Source organism: Arabidopsis thaliana, chromosome 4 (assembly GCF_000001735.4).
Source record: "Arabidopsis thaliana chromosome 4, partial sequence".
NCBI lineage: Eukaryota > Viridiplantae > Streptophyta > Magnoliopsida > Brassicales > Brassicaceae > Arabidopsis > Arabidopsis thaliana.
Window position 1 is genome coordinate 11,585,745 of NC_003075.7, and position 18,991 is coordinate 11,604,735.

General features: G+C 31.9%; 5 protein-coding genes across 9 annotated transcripts; 1 reads left to right on the forward strand and 4 right to left on the reverse strand.

The window, feature by feature from the left end:
* Nucleotides 1-1,235: 1,235 nt before the first annotated feature.
* MSRB8 (methionine sulfoxide reductase B8) lies at nt 1,236-2,629 on the reverse strand. The gene is made up of 3 exons (NM_118304.5): nt 2,319-2,629; nt 2,068-2,224; nt 1,236-1,645 (listed from the first exon to the last, which is right to left on the reverse strand). Exons 1-3 carry the CDS (start codon nt 2,432-2,434, stop codon nt 1,487-1,489), a joined length of 432 nt encoding a protein of 143 aa, NP_193915.1. The 5' UTR covers nt 2,435-2,629; the 3' UTR covers nt 1,236-1,486.
* Nucleotides 2,630-5,371: 2,742 nt separating this feature from the next.
* On the reverse strand, nt 5,372-6,681 carry MSRB9 (methionine sulfoxide reductase B9). Of its 2 annotated transcripts, NM_118305.3 has the most exons (3): nt 6,276-6,681; nt 5,894-6,050; nt 5,372-5,789 (listed from the first exon to the last, which is right to left on the reverse strand). In NM_118305.3, the coding sequence occupies exons 1-3, from the start codon at nt 6,392-6,394 to the stop codon at nt 5,634-5,636; spliced, it is 432 nt and encodes a 143-aa protein (NP_567638.1). In that variant the 5' UTR covers nt 6,395-6,681; the 3' UTR covers nt 5,372-5,633. The 2 variants fall into 2 exon arrangements, with proteins under 2 accessions (NP_567638.1, NP_849418.1); NM_179087.1 differs by having other exon boundaries at nt 5,372-6,050; nt 6,276-6,494.
* A 7,219-nt stretch (nt 6,682-13,900) lies between these two features.
* On the reverse strand, nt 13,901-15,980 carry MSRB2 (methionine sulfoxide reductase B 2). 4 transcript variants are annotated; one of them, NM_001341518.1, is made up of 4 exons: nt 15,471-15,833; nt 14,734-14,890; nt 14,458-14,652; nt 13,901-14,365 (listed from the first exon to the last, which is right to left on the reverse strand). In NM_001341518.1, the coding sequence occupies exons 1-3, from the start codon at nt 15,761-15,763 to the stop codon at nt 14,494-14,496; spliced, it is 609 nt and encodes a 202-aa protein (NP_001320026.1). In that variant the 5' UTR covers nt 15,764-15,833; the 3' UTR covers nt 13,901-14,365; nt 14,458-14,493. The 4 variants fall into 4 exon arrangements, with proteins under 4 accessions (NP_001320026.1, NP_567639.1, NP_001190791.1 ...); NM_001203862.1 differs by having other exon boundaries at nt 14,261-14,278; nt 14,353-14,652; NM_118306.7 differs by having other exon boundaries at nt 13,917-14,652; nt 15,471-15,980.
* On the forward strand, nt 15,962-17,539 carry AT4G21865 (uncharacterized protein). Its single transcript, NM_118307.4, has 4 exons — nt 15,962-16,285; nt 16,456-16,548; nt 16,822-17,010; nt 17,157-17,539. Coding segments are annotated over exons 1-4 (465 nt in total). The 5' UTR covers nt 15,962-16,284; the 3' UTR covers nt 17,339-17,539.
* A 197-nt stretch (nt 17,540-17,736) lies between these two features.
* Nucleotides 17,737-18,893, reverse strand: AT4G21870 (HSP20-like chaperones superfamily protein). Its single transcript, NM_118308.4, has 2 exons — nt 18,409-18,893; nt 17,737-18,283 (listed from the first exon to the last, which is right to left on the reverse strand). Exons 1-2 carry the CDS (start codon nt 18,539-18,541, stop codon nt 18,012-18,014), a joined length of 405 nt encoding a protein of 134 aa, NP_193918.1. The 5' UTR covers nt 18,542-18,893; the 3' UTR covers nt 17,737-18,011.
* Nucleotides 18,894-18,991: the final 98 nt, after the last annotated feature.

Sequence of the window (18,991 nt, forward strand, 5' to 3'; positions counted from 1 at the left end):
GAACAGATTAAAAAACTAAGTTAAGTGCATTACGTCCTTACCACACACAGTTTAGACTCAGACAAGTTGAACAAAGCGTAGTCAAATACTCCACCTGATTCATACATGTTTAAAAGCTTTTGTACGTATTAAAATAATGAAAATGTGTAATACATACTACTATGTAACCAAAACCAAAAAAAAAAATTGTACGTAAGATATTTAGAAGTTCAACTAGGTTATGTAATCTAGTGTGATAGTACAATTCAAATTCGCATATTGCATTCTATTAAATAAAAAAATATCTAAAATTAGATTAAAAATGGTCTATTGTGATTTTATGATACATACTCTTAATGGCCAGAGTTACTATTTATCTTTTGTCCTTGTTTTTTAGTAATTTTTAGCTTTCTTTTTAGCTAACATTTTCAAGTTCTATTTACCCTTGAAAATCTCTCAGTCACACTGTTGAGGTTATCTCACACGCAAAGGCTCAATTTCAGTACCTGAGAGTAAGTATGGAAACTTCGGCAGCAAACATAGATGATCTGTTCAGTTGATCATTCAGTTGGTTTTGTTTCATACTTGTGTTTGTGTTGTTTGAATTTGCTGATTTCAGAACTTGACATAACATGACAGTTTCTTCTTCAGCATCATATCGTTTGTCATATATTTATATGAATGTCACATGAACCAGATTCATGTCTTCAGATCTTGAGATAGGATCCTCAACTACATGGAAAAAAAAAAGAAACCAAAAGAAAAATGTGTACATATAAATGTCTTTTGTCTATGTCTTTTCTATGAATATTAATCCGTTACATTTGCCTTTGTTACCTCCTTTACTTTTATTACCTCCTTCACCTTTACATTTCACCTTTGTTACCTCATTTACCTTTGTTCTTTGTCCTCCTTCTTAGGGATGCATGGATCGTCTGGTCCAGTTACCATAGTGAGACAATAGAGTGAGTTCTTCTTCTTTAGCTCTTAGTCTTGGAAGAGGTACAAACGCCAAGGGAGATCGGAATTTTTCCAAGGAGAAAGAGATGATCAGAATATCCTCATTATCATCAGGGACTAGAACACCGACATCCAAACCACTAGCTTTGTTGAGCAGAGTGATGTCACAAACAATTTCAATTTCATTTTTATTAGCGAATCTACCAAAGCTGGTGAGCGGAAGCAATTTCTCTGTGATTGACACATCAATAGGCTGTGCAATTAATTGCGTACGTCTATTATCCCAGCTTTATTTTATTGTTACAAAATCTTAAAGTAAAAGAAGTTGTAATATGTTCTTCAAGTAGAAGAAAGTAAGGAACAGATAAATAGAAATTTTCTTTATAGTAACCAAAATTTATTATAACTATAGAGCATTGATGATTAAACGAAGCTTTATTACAATAATATTACATGAGTAGGAATGTAAACTAGCAAGCATCTCACGTATCGTAGATCATAATTCTTTGATAACATGAGGTAAAGTGGTCCGACCGATCAGTGATGATTATTTGGAAGAATCAGCAGAAGCGAATTTGAGAGAGACACTGTTAACGCAGTGACGTTGATCGGTTGGAGTAGAGTAACCTTCGCCTTTGAAAACATGGCCTAGATGTCCATCACACACTGCACATGTTATCTCCATTCTTCTTCCACCTGCTTCTGGCTATATACATTTAAAAAAACATCAAATTAGTTATTGTAATTACAATCTTTAAATGGTTTTGCCGGTTTTGCTAAAATAGTCAATCTTTAAAGTTGTTTTGGAATTACTTTTCTAACACCAAAAAACTAATTAACTCTTTTTTACATACGAGAATCTTGACGTGGTGGCCAATCAAATTGGCGGGTTCTTCTATAAAAAGTCATACGATAAAAAAGAAGAAGCCAAAAGATGAATTATAAAAACAACAAAAAGTACTTTAATTTGCATAATTGCATGTGATGTCTCATGTTGTTCCGCCAATATATCAGTTAGGTCCAAACTAAAAAAACGTCAAAATTAAATGCACATATATAAATGAGTTTCACGAATATGGATGCTCGAAATATGTTATTTGCTATAGAGAAAGAGAGTCAACGAATTACAGTTTGTTTAATAGCACCGGGGATGGCGTCGAAGAACGCAGGCCAACCGCAACCGGAGTCGAACTTAGTGGTCGATTTATAAAGAGCAGTTCCACAACCAGCACAACTATAAGTCCCTTCCTCGAACTTCTTTGTAAACTCTCCTTTGCCTCGTTTACTAAATCACCAAATTAACCATTAACAACATGTTCAGGTAAACTTCTCAAGTAAACAGAAAAATAAGATAAATAAAAAAACCCTAGAGGACTTACTCTGTTCCTTTTAGTCTGAGAACCCTAAACTGCTCAGGAGACAGAACAGCACGCCACTCTTCGTCTTGTTTCTGGAAAGATCCACTTGATGGAACTGCAGCCGCGGTCATTGCCATGTCGAGAATATGATTTGGTTATGTAATGATGCTAGAGAGATCAAGAGGAAGAAATTAGCTTATGTTTGAAGTTTTGTACGAAAGACTCGGTTTAAGTTTAATTGTGATTCAACATTTATAAATAGACATAGACAAGAATATTTTTCAAAGAAGCAGAAGAATTGTCCAAGAAAACTATACTAAACAAATAATAATTAATTTAGGTAACAGCAAACGCAATGAGGTAGTGCTTGTGGACTTTTGAATGTGTTTATAATATACATTTCCTTGTATCACGATATGAATACATTTTTCCCATTTTATTATATTACCGGTCACGTTGTTTCCCTCTTAGAAGTCTTTGGTCGTCGAACTTTCGAAGTCTTTCGTTGACAGAAAAGAAAAATAAGTTATGTCTCTATATTTTGTTCATGAGATTATGAAAACTTTGATCTTTCTCTCCATGATTAAAATCTTTATAGACTTTGGAAATATTCCAAATCAACTTCGTTCTATTCTGATTCGATGAAATTTACAAGTCTTTTGTTGAACATATTTAAAAAATTAAAACATTAGCTTCTTCTAAAAACTTCGTTTAATAAGAAAACACAAATAAATAATGAAAACACAAATTAAATTTTATTGTTTGTGGTTGCAAATAAACTGTAACATATATATAGTCCGATGATAACACAAAACGATATACATTTTTTAGTAGTAGAGAAAACAGTATATGATATCATAATAATTTAAAATGTTATTAATATAGTTATAAAATAAAATGGTATGAAATATAAAAAAGATTGGTTACGTTTTTAATACCAGTTTTGTGATTAGCATTTGTTGAAGTAGTACATTCTGTACTTTCAATCAAATGGATAAGCATTTAGTATTGTAAGTTTTTCTTTGTCAACTTAACGATAAAACTAGAGGAGACGACCTTGGTCAATATATTGTAAGCTTTTTACTAACTTGTTAAATTTAAATATTATCGAATTCGTTTATTTTCTCTAAATATTTATAAAATTTATAGACAAAAAAATACATCACGTTATACTTGGTCCACGGGCTACAATGGATGACCAATCACGTCCCCACCAAAATAAGACTCAGACAAGTTGAGCAAAGCGTATTAAATACTCTCGACCTGATTAACACGTTTAAAAGCTTTTGTAATGACCAAAAAAAAAACAAATGTCTAACACTATGTGTGTGTATGTACATGTTAATATGTTATGCAGTTACAAATATACATACGAATCTATAGATTTCAACTAAGCCATGTAATTATAGTCTAGTGGTAGCACCACCCAAATTCAAATTCACATTTTAATTCTTTATTTGATGAAAAATTATTTATTATTCTGCTCCTAATATTTGTTTCCATCTGAGTATCTAAGTCAGTTTAATGTTTAAAATTGGACTGGTAAATTGAACTAGACCGGAGTTGTAAGTCTTTGTGTGAGGACTATTTCAGCCTTTATGTGAAGTTTCACAATTATTTCACGCAGAAAATGATAAACAATGAGTTTAGATACGACAAGTGAATACACACAAATGAGTTGGTGTAGGAAATTTTTGAACTGGGTAGGTGAAAGAAAAACTATACATTAATATTAAATTACATTTGCAAGACATTTCGCCTAAATGGCCATGATTCCAAAAACTCTACCTCTACGCCGTGAAATATCCAAGACATTTCGCCTACAAGTATATTGTTAAGAAAGGGAAATTCCCTTACTAAACAAATAGCATATATCCCCTCAAACGCATTTGCCTAGTAATTATTCCCGAAACGGTCGCTATGTCGCAACATAGAGTTCTAGGAGAGTAGTCGGTACATAACGTGACTTCCTCAGAGGTATCGACGGAGAGTACATAGACGATCCTTTATAGTTCGATCAATCAAGCCGGTGAGATGGAGCCGTGTGTATTTCAGTATATGGTGTGGAAGGAATCTCGGCAACATTTTACCAATAAACATTTTAGTTCGTTGCTAATTAATATGTTTTTTCTTATTGGTATCCCAAATTTTATTTATCTTTTTTTGATTAGTTTTTTTTTCTAATTTTGATTAGGTTATATTCCAATGATAATTGGAAATGTATTGCTTCAATTCAAATAAAATTCATTGAATGATTGGTATATAGACCCACAAATTAATGTACATATCAATTCTTATCAGTTAGATTCACACTAGTTTGGCCGATGTTAAGAAGTGTAATCTGTTGACTTCGAAAACACAAAAGGAATAACAATAAATACCAAATAGGGACATACATTGAACAAATAGTTGGACATTTAATTGGAAATATAAATAGAAAAATTTATAAATTGACATTTGAAACCAATATTCAATAGCAACTTTGTTAAGAGGAAGAAAATGTTCAATATTAAACTTTCTTGTTGGTAGAGGAAACGTAAACTTCTCTTTTGGACTTTAAGTGTAAGCTTTTAACTTCTCATTGATGGAAATCAAAATGTAGTCCAAACCGCTCGTTACTATTGATCCATCGGCAGCATTGCTACCAAACATATCCTTACCGGAGTAAAGACTCCTACAAGTTGGGCAAAGCGTAACAAAACACTCTATCCATATATGTTTTAAAAGCTTTTGTACGTATTATTGTAGAAAAAAAATTGTTTGAATTTTTTAGCGTAAGTGGGAAAGTGGCTTTTTTTAAAAGCGTAATTTCTTGATTCTAGTCATTTACACCTCTCTGAGTTTAGTGTGTGTCGAATTTAACTTTTTTTTGTAGTAGTTGACTGTATTTTTTTGTGCTATTATTTTGATCTGTATGTAACCAAATTTTTTGTGACTTCTTATTTTCTCAAAATTTAAAGGGTTTGAGGATAATTTTCTTCCCTTTTTACTTGTACGTTTTTTTCATTTTTGTGAACTCCTAACTCAAATGAAAACGTGCAACCTAATTGGCAATAAAAGAAACCCCCTTAAAAAAATGAGAAAACAAATGCCAATTTTTATTATATAGGACTTGCATTGAACATATCAAGGGTCAATGGAAAGATAACAATAATATAATTATTAAAAAGATATCCATACAAGGGACAAACAACAATCACTGGAGCGAGCATATCACACAAGACTAGGAATGGAACATAACATGACAATCTCAAACAATCCGACTTGATTTTCAAATTTTCTTGAAGGAGAGGACTTGGTCCAACAATAGTGGTCATCAATGTGGACTATATAGACTTATTGGGAGGAAATTTCAGAGAACTTGAGAGAAACACTGTTGACGCAGTGGCGCTCATCGGTCGCTGTGGGAAAACCTTCTCCTTTGACAACATGACCTAAATGTCCGTCACATGCCGCGCACGTGATCTCCATTCTTCTCCCTCCTGCCTCGGGCTGATAGAGATATTTTATAAACATAAAACTTGTTTAATACAACAATCTTTATCACTAAAATAATTGTGTGTCATAAAAGAAAAGAAAAAGAATATGTCAATTACCGTTTGTTTAATGGCACCAGGGATAGCATCGAAGAAGGAAGGCCAGCCACAACCAGAGTCGAACTTAGTGGTGGACTTATAAAGAGGAGTTGCACAACCAGCACAACTATAGATTCCGTCGTCGAACAGTTTGGTATACTCTCCTTTACCTCGGTTCCTATACCAAAACCATTAAAAAAATCAGGATGACCGTTTTATAGTAACTTCATATATGCATGACATTTGACATACTATACAAAATTTATCTATCTTGTAGAATTATTGAGCCGGTCATCTTGCTAAGTATTTGCTAAATCTTGGACTAATACCAATATGTCGAAGACATTATGTTAACCGTACTTGTTTTCAAGAAACATGCAGTGAGTTTAAAGAGTTTTCTTACTCTGTGCCCTTTTCCCTGAGAACTCTAAATTGCTCGGGAGACAAAATCGCACGCCAGTCTTGATCTTTTTTCTGGACAGATCCAGTTGATGGAGCCACCGCTGTTGCTGATGTTGGCATGATTACGGTAGATAAGAAGCTAAGAAGACAGCGGAAAGATGGTCGTGTGTTTTGAGCTCTTTTAAGAAAAGAAAAGAGAAGAAGAATTAATTTTGTGAGTGAGTAGAAGAACTACAAAGGGGGGTTTAAATACGCATAGACAATCATATTTTATTCTATTTCGTCTGAAATGTGACAATATGAATCTTCCTAACACCTAAGAAACCATAATAATAAAAAAATGATTGTATATGGTTACAATTACAACTCACACGTAGATCTAGATCTAATTGACGCATGTATATTATAGAAAGGTGACAAAAAAAAAACCTTACCAAGGCTGTGGCCTGTGTGGACTTTGATGGTTGTCAGGTTGTGTAATATTTTTATAAATATAGGGGCACGCTTTTTCTCTTCTCTTATTTCATATTTGTCTCGTTACATGTAGAAGCCTTTTGTTGACTAAAGCCTTATTTTCCTTTCCTTTGACATTATATTCTAGTAGAAAATATAATGTGACATTAAAACTTTAGTTCATACGTTTTGAATGAATGAATTTGAGTATAGCAGTATATATAACTTAGACACTAAACAAAAACATGTTTTTCAAATTATATATGCAAGTATGATGTTTTCTTCTTCTGTTATCATCATCTGATCCAAAAAAAAAAAAAAACATGTGTAAGACATTTTTCAAACATTTAACTTTAGGTAATTTGATCCGAATAATAATCTTTGGATGAAACAAAATAATGAAGTTTTGATAAAGAAATATTTTCTTAAGTGTAAAATCAAAATATAATTCGGACTAAGTTGAGATGAAATATTATGTTCTAGCTAACGGTTGACAGAAAAAAAAAACTAATTGAACAAACCACTTTTAACATTTTATTGCCAAACAAAACAAAAATAGTTCCACGAAAGTTGTAGAAGAGAGTTCATAAAAACACATAAGACTTAATGAAAACATGATTTCAACGAACATATACATAATTCACATAACTTCATGGAATAATGAAACATGAAAAATAACATGCATTTGTTTACTTATACCACATGTTGTTTAAAAACTATAAGTAATTTAGAAAAAAAAAAAACCAAGTGAATGCATAAGAAACTAGCTATTTTCTAAAAGAAATAAGATGAGAACGCGAGTATGAAGACTCCATCTCCATGTGGTACAATTGCGTTACATTTATAAAAATCTATATATTCTTGAAGAAAACCAAATATTAACTAACAGAAGTAATAAAAATAACATTTTGACACAACAGTTTTTTCATAACCGCATATAATTACCTATATAAATAATATTTTTTCATATTGATTTGTATAAGCTAATTTAATAAATCTGTTGGAAAAACAAAATCATTAAAAAATACCTAGTGCTAATACTACTCATGTTTTTATTTAGTTACTTATTGTTAAATAATAATAATAAAGGGTAACACTTACATAAATGATAATATATAGATATTTATATAAGATTGTCCATATAAAATACTATTATTGTTATACTATACAGAAAAGGTGAGAGTATACATGTAACAAAATGAGAAATCAATTTTTGTAATATATATGCTTCTTTAGATTGTCGCCATTCAGAAATATATATATATATATATATATATATATATATATATTTGTAGCATATACTATGAGTTTTTGTAATTTTATCCGGCGTCTCAAATTACAATTTATTTTTTAGCTAAAGCTCAAATTACAAATTATGAATTATGACTTTGATCGCCTAAAAAGTTTTTTTGTTGATTCTCAAGAGAATAGAACAACCTGATACGCCGTGAGATTGCATCTCATTAGTAGAAAACGTGATCATAGTGTTTCCGAACTTGTTAGATAATTTGGTTTTAACTAGTATTTATTTTGGTACACTAACTAAGTAATTATTTTAACTAATAAATTTATAATATATATATACATGTTTTTGTTTTTGTCAATCAGATGTTTTGCAATTCTGATTTAAATTTATTATGTTCCTTATATTTCCCTATTTTATGATTCAGCATTTTCATTATTTGTTATTCATCTGACATACTAGTTAAACTCTTAATACGGTAAAACCTATATTTGAAAAGAATTTTTTCCTAAACGAAAGGAAAAAGGAAACAGTTATTTATTGTTATTTGTATATGTTCAGAACAATTGTTGTGATATTTTGACAACATGTTCTAATTGTTAAAATCGAATTTTATATTACTAAAATATATTTGAAACTTTGGATAACATGTTGTGCTGACATATCTGGAAATGACACATTATAAAACTACATGGTAGTTGTCTATGGAGCGCAATTTCTAGAATATCATTATTTTCGAGTAAATGGATATTCTAATATTTTATTTATGTATGAACATGTATATGTCATGATTTCAATATTAAATTTTAATTTAAAAACTATACAATAAATACTACTAGTCATCAAAAGTTCTAAAACGTGTTATTATTTGTTATATCAAAATATGATTGTTCTGAATTTGAAGTCATAAATTTTGTCAATAAGTAGCAAGATGTTTAGCGTTACAAACCTAACTAAATTAACAATTTTTAAACTATAACAACATGTTGTAAATACTCAGAAGAGAGAACAAAATAATGTATGAGAGAAATGTCTCATAGTACAATCTCATTTTTTTCTCAACAACAATTATTTAGGCGTAATACTATCTTTTCCGAAACAGATTAAGTAGATGCTGACACAACAATGACACTACTACCAGACTACCAGTCTACCACAATAACTTTTCGTATATGTTATCCTCTCCAAAACATGCAATTGCAATATGGTGTAATTTTCTGTATAATTATTGTTCTGGATGGGATTGTTAATGCATGAGACATGTGAACACATGAAACTCCAATCAGATTAATTTACCAAAAACTACATTAATAATCCTCAGGATGAAAGTCCAATCATATTAGTTAACTAAGAAAACTGCAATAATGATCTTGACAGGTAGATAGATCACATGAAAACAACAGCAATATTGATTAAAAAAAATATGAATACGAGGCCGATATAAATAACATATACTCCATCTCTTTCAAACTATAAGATGTTATAGAGATTTTTTGTTTTAAAATATAAAATATTTTACGAATTTCTATGCAATTCTAAAGAAAATAGTTTATAACCATTTGTATTCTGCAGTTTTTAAAATTATTGGTTGAATTTTTTATATTAAATATTAAATGTTAGTTCTTAAGAAAATAAATAAATTCCATAAAGTATGTGTTTTAGCTAAAACATCCTATATTTTGAAACAAAAGAAGTAATTAATGATATCGATATTGATTAGTAATGTGAAAATAATGTAGAAATGGATTATGCCACACGGTTTTACAACTTTTATTCATTTATTATTGTTCGCTATCTCATTTCGTGGAGTAAAGGTTTATTTTCAGTACTCTTGTTTTTAAATACTATTGGCTATATGAGTTTCGTTTTCTTTTTCCTTTTGTTGTTCATTATTTCGTAATAAAATAGTTATCAAAAAACAAAATTTCGAATTTAAATTACACTTCTCTGTTAACTAGCTTTATCATTAGATTCCATGTATTATTCTCTATTTCATGATTATTTATTTCATACTTGACAACAAAAAAGAAGAAGGCATTTATGAATTTCTTAGCAACTTGCAAAGTCGAACCAAACTAGTCAATTAAAATATCCTATCTTCTTCTAATAAATGTATTCTTTATTGTAGAAGACCGTATATTAGAGAGATGTTGTTGCCTAAAAAACAAAATACAAAAACTTAAGAGAGATCTTAATGAGCAAATTCAGATGTGGTCCAAGCTAGTAATTATTTTAGTGGGGGAAGATCTATGATTATCTATAGACTTTTTTTTTCTATAGATATTCGCATCAATGCATCGTAACTTACAGCAAATTCCCGGGTGTTGCTCGCAGGGTCATCAACTCGTCATGTAAAATGTAATATCGTGTAGTAAAATTTTTTTTCTCAAAAAAAAAACAAAGTTATGAAACCGGTTAAACAAGATTATGAAACCGGTTAAACAAAATTATGAAAACGGTTATTAATGCAGCTATTTATGGCAAAGTTCCACATACCATTCTATAATACAGGGTTCTACTTGCACAAACTGTTTCCTATAACAGACTGAACAAACTGATTTATCTATATCACGCTATAAATTTCCAGTATATATTACAAATATTTTCATATTCTTTTAAATTCAACAAACTTATCAAATTGATGTAAAACAATCTTTTATTTACTCGCTCAGTTCAGAGGAATCATGAGGGAGTTAATGCCGACAGCTGTGGTTTGATGTACATGTACATAACTTGTTAAATAGCTCGATACATAATTATTGGGTGCCCATAACTTGTTAAATAGATTCTCAAAGACAGCAAAATCTTTTCAACAAAATAGATGTACAAACCCAATTATATATTTATATGTAGTTATAATTCTAGAGTGTTGCAATTTATCATCGTTGAATCAATTTCTCTTATGGCAGTATATTATTAGTCACTGCAGTATAAATATTCTGATTATCTTGGAATATCATAGGTTGGTCTTCTTCTTACATGACTGCTAGTGTAAAACTTTTTATATCAATGCACCTAAAGAAATCTTACCTTACGTATGTAGCCTAGTCATATATCACAATAGACGTTAGTGACTAATATCCAAATATATTGTTTCAACGACCATGTATAGATTAATTATTTCAAACATAAATATATATGGTTAATACGGAGAAATATCAAATGCGCATCAGAAATTGAAAACAATCTTTGCATGTGGGATAATGCATGACATACTGTATTTTAATGGTGAATATTTAAACGTAAGCCACATTTATGGAAACTTGTTAAATTGCGGTTATGACAAAAAAAAATTGTGAAGTTTTATATATATATATATATATTTGCAAATATCATATAGAATTAAATTTGGCAGAAAATTGTTAACTCATCTTTTTAACGATAAATTACAGAATTACATTTTTAGCATAAAATTACATAAATATGTTTTTGATGAAAAATATGGAATCATGTTTTCACAGATAATTTGAAGAAAAAATTTATAGTAAGTTTGAACAAAATAGAAAAAAAAAAAAGACCTTATAGTAAGTTAGAAATATTGGTGCACGTTGGTTTTGGTCCGATATATTTTCAATGAAGCTTGGAAGAAATCGTTTTCCATACATATCACAGTACTTATAATTAAAGGAACAAAATTAAAAAAGTGACTAAAATATTGGTCAAAATTGGTAAAATATCAAAATATGATCAAAAATTTTGCATTTTTTTAAAGATATTTCATATTATTTTATTTTTGTACCAATATATTTTTTTTAAACGTTGGTTATTACTTATAGATGATATGCTACGCTAATTTTGTTTTATTTCTGCTATTTGTTAATATTACATGGAAAACAAAAAAATCTTTTATTTACAGTTTGCCGATTCTGCTGACTATCTATCTAATTAAATTAACTTTTATGTTTAATTAAAGAAATAATAATGATTCTCTTTTCAAAATACAATCATTTGGATTGGATGACACACATGAACCAGAAAAGTAACATGCTATTATCTCAGACGAAATATTATTTTATCTGTAATGAACTTAAAAAATAACATGTTATGTAGATAATATATGCAAAGCAATTGGTCGTATTATATTATATGATAATGCACTAAGTAATAAAATAACATGATTATGGGAAACGTAACAAAACATAATAAAAGAAACTTTGCCACTTGATCCTTTTATTTTAGTACTGCAGCGTTAGTAGCGTCTTTATTTACTAATACTACAACGTTAGTTGTCCTAAGTGTTCCACCATTGTGTGAACCTTTTTGTCGCTATCTTAATTTCTCACTTTTAAAAAAAGAAGAAGATGACGGTTTATATATAAAGTTTTATGTTTATCATATAAAACAAGTGTGTATAGTATACATGTACATATCATATAAAACAATATAAATTCATTGACAGTGTGTCTTATGAGAGAATTCGGACAATGTGAACTGTGAAGTGTTTCTGTAAGTCGTTGCCCATTGCCAGTGTGTAATAAGTTTTTAATAGTTGTAATATTAATTGTCTGCCGAGAGCATGTGAGTTTTCAAATTTTGAATGTTTATTTATATCATATTCATCAGTGGTTAGAATTCACCACCAAACTAAATATTTTTGTAGACGTTAAATAAAAGAATCAAATCGAATAAGCGATCTTAGTTGACCGTCATCAATTGTCATAGAATAAATATAAAGATTTTAAATTAGTAATCAGACCAGGTAGGCAAATTTCACCTCACAAAAAACGTGTGAGAATCGACAAAAGAAAAAAAAAAATCCACTACACTTCTACCTACTGTTGTACTCTTGTTTGTTTCCAAAACGTTTTACCAATTTTTACCAACAGTAATGGTTAACTACCTAAATATAATTCTGCAGAAATGTACCCTAAATATTATTGAAACTGCACTGCAGTACTGCACCAAACATTATTGTTAACTTAAGGGGCATGGCTTTGTTTCATCATCCGTGTTATGTTTTGGCAATGGTTTTCCTAGATGGTACGAGGCCCGACAAAAACATCATCGGCATGTGAATGAATCATCATTTGGTGTTACAACTTTAATTTTGGATCTTCAATAGATAACTTTTTTTTTCTTTGTAATGACATTAGGGGTCAACTTTACTAATTGAACCATCAATACATTTTAGTTTAAAATTGAGTAAAACTAAAAATTCTGATCGAGGAACTAGAATTTCAAACCGTATCATAATTATGCTCGAAGTTACGAGGCTCCCATTAGTAACGATTTTCTAAAGCTTGGTGAGTGGTGACGAGTGATATTTTAAACCCAAAAGAAAAGAAAAAGCCTTCAGTTTTTTAATTTCAAGGGTAAAGTGATGAATGTGAGGATTTTGGTTAGTTGAGACGAGTTTGATAAAGTGCTCATGCGTAAGCAGAATTTAACTTCAGATCCAGCAGCCATCATAGGATCGGATGAACTAGCGAAAGAAAAGCTTCTTAGTGGGCCAAGCAAACCACCAGGGACATGAATTTTTTCCTTTCTTTTGCTTGATTATAAATTCGTTTTTAACATAAGAGTGATAGAGGCATTACAAGTTTTAAAAGGCTTATCTCTTTAAAAGTTTTTCTTCTTTAACTTAACGTCTTATATTTAATGTCCATTTGGATCCTCCCTTTTTTTTTTTTTCTTCTTATAACCCACTTGGGAATATTAACTATTTTTAATGGTTTTGTTTTTGTCTCACATGTAAGGTGAGATTACACGTCCCTCAACAATGTGTGTAAATTGGTGCTACGAACACTACTGTGAACCCCCAACCGGATGTTTAACTAACCCACCCTGGAGGACATTGACCTCAATCTCTATAATGAAGCTAGAGCTAAGGTTAAGATTGTATCACATTTACGTTACCTGTCTTCAACAAAGAACCTCTAGAAAACAATGTAAACAAGTGTATAAGGTTACTGGACCTAGCGCTAAAAACTGCTTCGTCGATTGTTGGTATGTATGGCGAAATTTGCATAGTTTATCGGAACAAGTAGAATAGCAGCAGGTTATCTTCCACGACCTAAGGGCTCTATAAATGAAGCTTTCCATGTGACTTCAAATGCTATCTTAAGCACAAGACGCATTCGATGACCATGGAGAATATGTTCCACAACATGAGAGTTTAAGAGAACATCCAACTGGCTTTACAATAGTATGATGCATCCAAAGCCAAAAGAATAGAGAGATATAAAAAGCAAGACAACCCATAATTCGAATATTTCGGGGTGGTCTTGGACCTCTTGGTGCATACCCATGCCAAAACTCTGGTTGACACCAGGTGCTTTGAGTCATTTCTTAAATCATTTTATTTTTCTCTGCAAACTAGTAACACTATTAACTTTACCAGCCTGAGAAAAATCTGCCATGACGATACAAAAAGTCTGGAGACTTTATTCAACGACCTTATTATTAACCATCAAAAGTAAACATTAGTCTCACAGAAAAAAGACAAAAACACAGTACGAGAGAGAGACAGAAGCATCACACAACACACCTATATTATCACGTCTTTTTTTCTGTGATCATATTATTACAGGGTCGGATTCTCTGGTGTGAACTTGAGAGAGATACTGTTTACACAGTGTCGCTCATCGGTAGGAGTAGGGAAACCTTCTCCTTTAAAAACGTGACCAAGATGTCCTCCACAAGCAGCACATGTGATCTCGATTCGTCTCCCATCTGGATCAGGCTGGGTAAAAATGTAAAAGCTATTAGTTTCTCAAATCATATAATTCCCAGTGATAATGATCTTTTGATTGAGAAATGTTACGGTTCGGGTTATAGCTCCGGGGAGTCCATCAAAGAAAGCTGGCCAGCCACAACCAGAGTCGAATTTGGTGGTGGATTTGTAGAGAGGAGTTCCACATCCTGCACAACAATAGATGCCATCGTCGAATACTTTGTTGTATTCTCCAGTTCCTGGATATCTACATTACATATAGTAGACCGTTAGAATAATGATATGTTAACAGATTTACAGAGCTTATGACCTTGCTTTAGCTCTACTTCACACTCTAAGATATTCATTGATCCTTTAAACTCAGAGAAGAAGACTCTACTTAAACTGCTTTGGCTTCTCGGTGGCCATTAAGGTAGACTAAGCTAAGACACAAGACTAACTGAGTATTTTCATGTCACCGAGAGAACAATCCTAATAGTAAGGTTCATAGCAACTGAGACAACCATATACAACAGCAAGTCAGCAACAGAGTTTTAGTGTAAGAAGAAAAAGTGATAAACTTTGAAAAAATCACTCTAATCTTTCATAGAATATATCTCCTAATCGTTAATTTAAGGATCAGGTAACAACATTTATTCCACAAAACTCAATTTTCAAGTTCAATGCATCAAATCTCTCCAACACCAATCACCAAGTAAACTTGAAACCCATAAAGCATTCTCTTTTATAAATTTATGATCATCAATTTCCAAATCAACACATGCAAGAACACTATCTGAAGCAGAACACTCAAAACCAGATCAAAACTGAGTCACGAAATCACTTACTCAGTGCCTTTCTGTCTGAGAATCCTAAATTGTTCAGGAGAAAGAATCGCACGCCACTCTTCTTCCGGCTTATTGACCGATTCAGGAGCAGAAGAACCCATTGCCACAATACGACCACCGTGGAAACCTCGACGGAGCGACGGAAATGACAAAGGAGATGATGAGAAACGAAGGAGGTTACGACGAGACGGAGAGGCCAAAGGAGGTTTAACGAAAGCAGCTTTAATGGTGGAAACGAAAGTGAGAGACGTGGCTGAATAAACACGACCAGGTGTTATGATATTGAACGCCATTTGTTTGGCTTTTTATCTCCTCTCTTCCTTCTTCTCTTGACAACAGCTTTTTCTGACTCTCTCTCAATCTTTTCTCAGATTTTTCCTTTTCTCTGGAACACTCTTCTAATTTGGGCCTTACGTTTGGGCCCTTTAGCCCAATATACATACACTCGAAATTGCATTATTCTCTGTTCAAGTTTAGCTATGCCATCCTTGTCGGAATCATTCGTGTACCTGGTTCAAACCCTAAGGGTGGTTTAATGAGGCCATGTGATGAGCCTCTGACAAAAGAGAAGTTCGAAGTTAAAGTCACATGGAAAAAAAGAAGCAACTAACGGCTGGTGAGAGAAGAAGAGTCGTTCGTATTTAAAACATGAGCATGAATATTTTGACCTCAATAAAGGGACTTTGTTTCATTAACATTCATATTCTTCTTTTTCCAACCTAACGCAATTGTGCAGACCGATCAATCAGACGGTTGTTTCTATACCACACAAGGAAAAATATATATATTTTGGATCGAAATTGGAACCAAAACTAGTAAGTGGGTTTCATTATGCTTGGATTTTTTTTAGTTTTTGTTATTTGACCATCGATTTCTTCGATTCAATTGTTTGTTTGTGACGAATCAAAAATCAGCTGTACCACGTTTAAGGGTCAGAATATTTTCTCTAAATTTTCCTTATTTTTTGTTCTTGGAATTTTTGTAGTGTACCCGAAAGTGAAAATTGACAATGAAGCTGGTAGATACAAGCAGAAGGGTTCTTGTCTGAACTCGAACTATCTCCAAACTCGTGTCTCTGGTAATTTCTCTCTGCTTCTTTTTTTTTTTTCCTTTGAGTTTGACTCTCATTTAGATTTTGAGCTAGAATTTTAGGGTTGACTCTGTTTTTTTTTTTTTGGTTTTAGCGTTGACTATGTTTTAGCTATATGTTTAGGAATTAGGAACATTGACTTGGTTTTTGAGAGAGATCATGTCTGTGTGGAAGATATGGGTTCTTTGTTGTTGCCAATTTAACCGAATGCAAAGTTTCAAAAGAATCTATTCTGATGTTCTCTCTTTCTCGTTGGGACAGAGAATAATCAAGAAGATGATTTACAAATATACGTGGCTAAGATTCCTAAGATTTACATACCAAGTGTCCTCATGTCTCAGAGTGAATCCAAAGAAATGAATAAGCCTATTAGAGGAGCTGACATTGAAGTAAAACCAATAACCAAAGCCAGTCCAACCCTACGTCCACGCGCTGTTGTATCAAGTCCCGGTATGGTTTATTTTTAGCTGATTTCCATCTCCAATGTTTTCATTTGCTGGACTGTTTCCATGTGCTTTAGCTATAGTGTCACACAATGTTGAACTCAAATATGTCAAAAACAATGACTTCTGCTTTTGAATTTTCTCTTCTTTTAGATAATGATGCGATGATCGGCAACATGAACATGATTGAAGAAAGGAAAGCTAAGAAGGGTTTGAAGAGTAAAGATCATATTAAGAGTAGGGCTTCTCAGCTTAAGAATGTTAATACCAATGTGAAGATTTCTCATCGTATAGTCGCTAAGCTACCGGGAGTCAATTCAAGGGATCACAAATGATCAGCTTCTCTATTAATGATGCCGGTCAGATGGAAGTCATGGAACCACATAGTCACCGTTTTACGTTTTGAAAACGTAATTCCACTATTTTTTACCTTTCCCAACATTTATATTCACATTTTTGAGTAGTGGTATCTTATATATGATGCACATGTTAAAAGTATAACTGAAATTAAATAAAAGTCATTCATCCATAAAATAGTTAGTTTTTCTTTGGCATTATTTAGCATAAATTTTGTTCAGTTCAAATGTTTCTATCTTATTTTTGATGAGGATAAGCGACGATGTAGAAGCTGCTCTTTATCACATTAGGAAGGCCATTGAATATCTCAAAGAGATAAACAAATGCGGATCCAGTATAGGAAAAGGAACTTATGTGCCTCTTCTTAAGTTCTTAGCTGATATGGGAATGGTAGAGGAATTCCAATTTTCCATGGATGTTATTTTAGAGGCAAATAATGGTTCGATACCAAGATGGAACCACTCTCATATAACCATTTTTTTTATTAGGATTTAAACATAAACATTGGATTTGGATTAATATACTAACTACACATAATAGTTCGATACCAAGAAAAAAAAAATACACATTCTTTTTTGTTTTCCTTTAAAGACGTTTAGATAAACAAAGATTGAACTCGTGGGGGACAAGGAAGAACAATGTAACGCGTTATTAAGCAGCTCTAGCAAGAAGTTGAAGACTTTCAGGAACATCAGAAGGATCAATGAGCCTCCTTGTCATAATCCTCTTGGGTACAATCACAGTCAACACACCATCTTCGTAGCCAGCTGATATTCCGATCATATCTATCGATTCCGGCAACCGAAATTTCCTCTTAAAAGTCTTCAAAGGCTGATCCGGAGGCGACATAGGGGTTGCCTCCGTTCGTATGATTAAGTATATCGAATCTTCGATCTCAACTTTTATTTCTTCTTTCCTTAACCCTGGTTGGGAAGTGAACAAACAAAAAAAACAGAACACATACAAAAAAATGAAGATTATCCAAGATTATTTATTCTTTACAATATGTGGTAATGAATAAAGTGAGAAAATAAGTAATTATAATTACCAGGAAGATCAACAGAGAAAGTGTGAGAATCTGGAGACTGAGACCAACGAACATGATTCTCTTGATAGTTATTAAGAGATTGAGAAGCTAGAACATATTCCCATGGCATCACTTGAATTGTCTGAAAATCCATTTTTTTTTATAGATTTCTTTCTTTTCCTTTTTTCAGTTGTTCTTGTGGATTGATTGATTTTTGGGTTTCTATTTATAGTTAAAAATGACCCCACATGAACCATTTGAGCAAGTTGCTGTCTAAACTTGAAAAGTTGATCTTTAACCCTGAAAATATAAAAAACTTGAAAGTCGATAATAAATGAAACATTAAGTACAAATCACTTGAAAAGACGATAATAGGGTGGGGAGAAGATTGATTTATGAGAAAAAATCCAACAATTGTGTCGACTCACTCACGAGTGGAGAAATTCTTTGTATTCTCGAAAAAGAAATACTTGCTAAAATTAGTTTAAAGTGTTTTTTCTCTTCCCCCGACAAGCTTAAAGATTGATTGGACGATAAAGTATTTTATACTATTATTGTCCACTAGATAATACTATGGTTCCCTTCAAATAAATATATTTTTAGT